Source organism: Chrysochloris asiatica, unplaced genomic scaffold, assembly GCF_000296735.1.
Source record: "Chrysochloris asiatica unplaced genomic scaffold, ChrAsi1.0 scaffold00125, whole genome shotgun sequence".
Classification (NCBI taxonomy): Eukaryota; Metazoa; Chordata; class Mammalia; order Afrosoricida; family Chrysochloridae; genus Chrysochloris; species Chrysochloris asiatica.
The window spans coordinates 6,389,225-6,396,173 of record NW_006408643.1 but is presented as its reverse complement, the minus strand read 5'-3'; the positions used below and the strand labels follow the sequence as shown (position 1 = coordinate 6,396,173).

The 6,949-nt window shown below is 51.6% G+C and overlaps 1 protein-coding gene across 1 annotated transcript; it reads left to right on the top strand.

Moving 5' to 3' along the window:
• Window positions 1-4,005: 4,005 nt before the first annotated feature.
• S1PR4 (sphingosine-1-phosphate receptor 4) lies at window positions 4,006-5,148 on the top strand. The gene has a single exon (XM_006868958.1). The coding sequence runs from the start codon at window positions 4,006-4,008 to the stop codon at window positions 5,146-5,148; it is 1,143 nt and encodes a 380-aa protein (XP_006869020.1).
• The last annotated feature ends 1,801 nt before the right edge of the window (window positions 5,149-6,949 follow it).

Below are 6,949 nucleotides of genomic sequence, written 5' to 3'. Positions count from 1 at the left end.
CCTCCTTCCCAGGCCTGGGCCACACGCACTGCATCTTCCACTCTTGTGTATTTATTCTTTCACCTTCTGCGCGGCTCCTTGCTGCAATTAAAAGGAAAAAAAGAAGACATTTTGGAAACCTGTTTTTGTCCCTCACAATCGTCTGCCTTGGGGCCAGAGGTTCTGGTGGTTGAAGGAGTGAGGACAACAATATAGAAAAGAGGGAAAAGTTCTACTTGTTATCCACCCACTTGTACTGGGAGCAGTAACAGAGCTGAGCAGGATTATGCCCACTTTGAGTCAGGAAATGGAGTCCTAAACCCCCTGCCTGATTGAGGAGCCAGTGGCAGACCTGCTGTTGTCCTCACCACTGACTCTATAGGACAGAGTAACAACTGTCCATAGGGTTTCTGAGGCTATAAATCTTTACAGGAGCAGCCTTTTTTCTCCCTCAGAGTGGCTGGTGGATTTGAACCATTTACCTTGTGGTTAGCAGCGCACTATGCCATTTGGCCCAAAATTTCAACAGCACTCACTGCCCAGTCTGGATGATAAGGGGAACTATGAGAATCACTCCTCTTAGTCTGTCTGAGCCTGGGAATCAGGTCTCCCACCTCTCTGGGGGTTGCCCCTGGACACAGGCACTGTAGCATCCCCACTTCTCAGATGAGGAAAGGGAGGCACAGAGAGATTGAGTACTTTACCTGAAGTTACACACCGCCTGGATGTGGCAGAGTCAAGATTCCATTAATTTGCCCAACAAGTCTGATTTTTAAATTTACTACATTTTAAATTTGGTGAATATATATATACATTTTTTACTTAAAAAAAAATCATTTTTCATCACAGCAATATTCACAATACAGATGGAAACAACCCAAATGCCCATGAATGGAAGGGTGGATAAACTATGATATATGCACACAAAGGTTGGTTGGTTATGTGCTGTGGAGTCGGTTCCGACTCATAGCGACCCTGTATAGGGTTTCCAAGGCTGTAAATCTCTACTGGAGCAGAAAGCCTCATTTTTCTCCCATGGAACAGCTGGTAGTTTTGAACTGCTGACCTTAAGGTTAGCAGCCCAATCTGTAACCACTATGCTATCAGAGATCCTTACACACAAAGGATGTCGGTAATGTGTAAGAATAACAATGAATCTGTGATTCCAACACCTCATACCATGGATGAACCTATAGGCCATTATGCTGAGTGAAATTAATCACCGACACAAACCAACATACTTTATTCTCAACAATCAGTGTCCATGGAAGCAGCAGACAAGAAATCAAATGACACATTGCATTGGGCACATCCACTGCAAAAGACCTCTTCAGTGTGCTCAAAAGCAAATAAGTCACTTTAAGGGCTAAGGCGTGCTTGACCCAAGGCACGGTATTTTTAGTCACCGCGTGTGATGTGACCACAGGACCGAGACATGAAGAGTTGATGCATTTGAACTGCGGTGTTGCTGAAGAATATTGAGTCTACTGAAGACTACCGGAAGAACAAACAAATCTTTTCTTGGAAGAAGTACAATCAGAATGCGCCTTAGAAGTGAGGTTGGTGGAACTTAAGTTCACTTAGTCTGAATATTTGTTGTTTGCTTTTCCGTTCGCTTATTCAAGACCCTGGAGTCGTAGCGTGGTGCTACAGGATAATGTACTGGCCCACAAGGTCAGAACCAACTCAATGGCACTTAACCACAACAGTAACTGAAGACCCTGGTTCCTACTAATACGAACGTATCTGCTACTTTTCTCAAACCCATAATACACATGATAGTTTCAGAATTACTACACCCACAGACTCCCAACTACCAGCCCTGCTAACCAAAGTTCATCATTTCTTTTTATCTTTAGACTCAGCACTGTGTTGGATGAAGAGTTACGTGGGCTAAGGGTTTTTTCCTTCTGTTTTCTTCAATGTGATTATGTTGTTCATTTGGAATTGAATTCAGATCCTTTGTTTTCAATTTTAAATGTTGTTGTTGGGTTTTTTTGTCTTCTAAACTTGTTCATTGATTTAATACTTTGGGGTATAGAAAACAGTAACAAAGTTTTAAAGAACTATGTTGTTGTTGTCGTTGTGTGCCATCAAGTCCATTCCGACTCATAGTGACCCTGGTGGATTTGAACTGATGACCTTGTAGTTAGCACTCCACTGCTTTATGCTACAGGTTGGTTACCTTCAAGTCAATTACAATTCCCAGAGACCCCCATCTGTGCAGAATCGAGTTGTTGCTTTCTAAGGTTGTGATCTTTATGAAATCAGATTGCCAGGCATTTCTTCCGTGGAAATTCAGGGTAGACTTGACCTTCCAACCTTCCAGCTAGAGCACAGAACCATTTGAAAGTGATCAGGGGACTAGCATGGGATTGGGCAGCGCTTTGTTCTGTTGTATACAGGGGCATGGCTCAACGGCACAGAAAGCCGGAGATGCATCTAAGTTACCCAGGGGTGCCCCATCACCAGCTGTAGCCTAAAACTAATGCTTTCCTACTTGAATGGCTCCATGGGTCAAGGCCGACTGCAGAGCGTAGAAAGAGGGCAAAGTGAAAACAGTGATTCTGTGCCCATCATGGACCGGTTTTCATTGGTGAAAGTGAGGCAGCACAGCTGTCATCTTCCAGCTGTGCCATTGTAGTTAAAAGAGGAATGAGATTGATTTGTATTTTTAAGCAGCAATTATAGTAAAGTTCTCTAAAAGATGGAGGTTAGAGGTTTAGATAGGGGCACGATTTTCCGTACAGTTGCAGCTGCTTACAGCCCCAGCTCCTCCAAGAGGCAGTACTTCACTGGAAGGTCCGTGTGGGGCTGACCTGCTGGCGTCCAGCTGACTGTCTTACTTAATTCCAAGTTTGCTGTCTGGGTCTGGAATCAGGGCTTGAACAAGGGCCAGGGGGCTCAGTCTGGATTGGGGCTCAGCCAAGATCAGGGGCTCAGTCAGAATGGGGCTCAGTTGGGATCAGGGTTGTGTTGGGATCGGGCTCAGTTGGGATCAAGGTTCAGTTGGGATCAGGGTTCAATTCTCAGTGAGGATCAGGACTCAGTTGGGATCAGGGCTCAGTTGGGATAGGGGCTCAGTTGGGATGGGGGATCAGCCAGGGTTCGGGCTTAATTGGGATGGGGCTCAGTTGGAATCAGGGTTTAGCTGGAATCAGGGGTCAATCCTCAGGATCAGGACTCAGCTAGGATCAGGGTTCTGTTGGGATCAGGGTTCTGTTGGGATCGGGGATCAGTTGGGATTGGGGATCAGCCAGGATTCAGATTCATTCAGGATCATGGCTCAGTTGGGATTGGGACCCAGTCAGGATCGAGGATCAGTCTGGATAAGGGTTCAGTGGGGACCAGGGCTCATTTGGAAGGTTGAGCTCAGTCCAGGGTCAGTCCTATGCCCTTCATGGTATAGGATGCCTCTCAGGAGACACCCAGCTGGCATGGCTGGCTCCACCACCTCCTCCCTATGGCCAAGGGCACCACTGTCTCAGGAAGACTCAGAGAACATGACCTTGGGGTGGGGCAGGGGCAAGGGAACAGATGGGGAACCTGCAGGGGAACTCCTTGGGGAGGCCTGGGAGACACCTAGTGGGGCTGGGTGGGGCTGGAGGAGTGGGTGACTGGGGGGTGGGAGGAGGGGCCAGGTAGGGGACACATCATGGTCATGCTGGGCCCCTACGCCATTCCCACCCCCCAGACCTAAAACACAGCCCCGAAAGATCACATGGTCTCAGGCACACTTACAGACAGTTGGAGGGTGTGGCCCAGGGAGGTTGGGAACTGTTTCCGCCAGAGGGGGGGCCGACAGCTGGTCCCTCCTGGGCTTTCAAGGACCAGCCAAAGCACCCTCTTTGGGCCCCATCAGCCGACGGTTGAGTTTCCCCCTCCCTGTCTCAGCCTCATCACCACCCTGGGGGTACCTTGAACATAACAGGAAATTTCAAACAACAGGAAACAGCCTGGGCTGGCAACAGCTCCACCCTGCCGGGCCCAGTCACCCCAGGCCTCAGTCTGCCCAGGGGCCCCGCTATGAATGCCACAGGGTCCCTGGCGGCAGGGCCCCCAGACTCCTGCCAGCAGCTGGCCGTCGAGGGGCACAGCCGGCTGATCTTGCTGCATTATAACTTCTCAGGGCGCCTGGCGTGGCGCAGGGGGCCCGAGGATGGCAGCCTGGGGGCTCTGCGTGGTCTCTTTGTGGCCATCAGCTGCCTGGTGGTGCTGGAGAACCTGCTGGTATTGGCTGCCATCATGACCCGCATGCGGTCCCGGCGCTGGGTCTTCTACTGCCTGGTGAACATCACGCTGAGTGACCTCCTCACAGGTGTGGCTTACCTGTCCAACGTCCTGCTCTCGGGACCCCGCACCTTCCGTCTGGGGCCCACTGAGTGGTTCCTTCGGGAGGGTCTGCTCTTCATGGCCCTGGCCGCATCCACCTTCAGCCTCCTGTTCACCGCCATTGAGCGCTTCACCACCATGGTGCACCTGGTTGCTGAGAGCCGGGCTACCAAGCGCGTCCGTGTCTACGGCTTCATGGGGCTGTGCTGGCTGCTGGCCGCGTTGCTGGGAATGCTGCCGCTGCTCGGCTGGAACTGTGTGTGTCGCTTCCAGCGTTGCTCCAGCCTCCTGCCGCTCTACGCCAAGGAGTACATCCTTTTCTGCGTGATCGTCTTCGCCGCCATCCTGGCCACCATCATGGTACTCTATGGCGCCATCTTCAGGGTGGTGCGGCTCAACGGGCGCCAAGCCCCCCGGGCCCGCCGCCTGCTGCGGACGGTACTCATGATCCTAGTGGCCTTCGTCGTGTGCTGGGGACCCCTCTTCGGCCTGCTGCTGGCCGACGTCTTCGGCTCCAACGTCTGGGCCCAGGAGTACCTGCGGGGCATGGATTGGATCCTCACGCTGGCTGTGCTCAACTCGGCGGTGAACCCCATCATCTATTCCTTCCGCAGCCGCGAGGTGTGCCGGGCCGTACTGGGTTTCCTATGCTGCGGTTGTCTGCGGCTCGGCATTCGAGGCCCCCGGGACTGCCTGGCCCGGGTGGCAGAGGCCCACTCGGGGGCCTCCACCACCGACAGCTCGCTGAGGCCCAGGGACAGCTTTCGGGGTTCCAGGTCGCTCAGCTTCCGCATGCGGGAGCCCCTGTCCAGCATCTCCAGCGTCAGGAGTGTCTGAGGTCAAGTTCGAGAGAATAGGACAGCCACCAGGTACTGCGTGACCACGCAGTGAGACCAGGGGTCAGCCGAGACCTTGAGGTTCTCCCTGAAGACTTGATACCACGTTTCTGGAAGTGTCTTTAGGAGGGAGGGGAGTGGGTTCGCCTGCACACTGGCTCCTGGCAAGGGGGCTGCTAGGGGCAAGCTGTGGGTTGGATACTCTAGCAACAAGGACATTCAATGATGGTACCAGATGTTCCCCCCTCCCTCTTACTGGTGTGTGCGCATGTGTGCAGAGGGGTGATGTGTGGGGTGTGGCCTTGCAGAGAGTGGGTAGTCTGTGTGCTTCTAAGGGCAGAGTGTGTTTTGGGGGGGGGGGGATGAGCACCCTCCACTGTGTGAGAAGGAGAAACAGAGAGAGGAGAGATACAGAGAGGGAAAGACAGGCATCTCCGGGTGCTGTGTGTTTCCTGACTGTGTCTGTGTTTACCATGTTTCTGAGTATGTGTGTGAATCAGTGGGTGTGTGTTCCCCAAGTGTAGCATAGACGCTCCTGTGTGTGTCTGTTCTCTTGTCTAAGGGTGTGTGACACATGTGTGCGTGGACACCGTGTGACTTCATACACAGTGTATGTGCGTGTGGATGTATGTGCTGTGTGTACCCGTGCATGTGTGTTTGTGTGTGTACACATGTATGGTGTACTGTCTAGACACGTTTGCATATTGTGTAATGTGTGTTTGTGTATGTTTGTGTGTGTGCTGTGTGTGCATGCTTGCATGCGTGTGCAATGTATGCAGTGTGCATGCATTTTGCACATGTGCAATGTGTGTTTGTGTGCATGCTGCATGCATGTTTGCTTGCTTGTGCATACGTGCCTACACCTGTAGTGTGTGTGTTTGCATGCGTGTGTAATGTATGTTCGTCTCTGTTTGTGTGTGCATGTGTCTGTAATGCATGTTCATGTATGTGCTGTACTGTACATGTTTGCATATGTGTGCAATGTATGTTCATGTTCTGTATTGCATTTTGTGCTTGTGCATGTGTATCTACTGTGTGCATACTTGCATGTGTGTGCATGCATGTCTGTACCTATACTGTGTTTTCACATGTGTGTCTATGCAGGTGCAGTGTTGCATGTTTGTATGTGCACGTGTATATTACCATGTGCATGTTTGCATGTGTGTGATGCGTGTTCATGCATGTATATGCAATGCATTTTGTGTGTATGCTGCGTTGCATGTTTGTATGTGTGTGTGGTGTGTAGTCATACTTGTGCCTGCTAACCACTCTGACCATAAGTGTTTAAACAGCAAGCATTTCTGGCTGTTGCGAGACTTCCCATGCCTCCCCTTCTCGCTCACTTCCTCTTTCCCAGCCCCGCCCCATCTCAGGCTGGAAGTCCCCAGGACGCCTACTTTGTCCAGCTGATTGTTCACAAACTAAAGTTGAACTGCCCCATTGGACTCCAGGCTCTGTGTCTTTTGAGGACTGTGTCGGGGGTTGGGGGAGACTGGCCTGGGGGACTCTCATCCATTCCTCTAGTTTTCCCTTCATTGCTAGCTGCCTCACCCTTCCCCATCTGTGAGATGGGCGCTTGGCAGGAGCTACAGCCCGAGGTACATGACCGGAGCTTGTCCCACGGTTTGATGAGCCTTCCTGCCTTGGTGGAAATCTTTTGTGTCTGTCTGTCTGGCCGGGTGACCTCTGACCCTGTGTGCCTGCTGAGCACCTGAGGGGCGGCCAGTGGAACCGATACTGTGATTTAATGTGAACTGGCTTCCATTTAGACAGCCCCGTGTTGTTGTGGTTGAATGGCATGG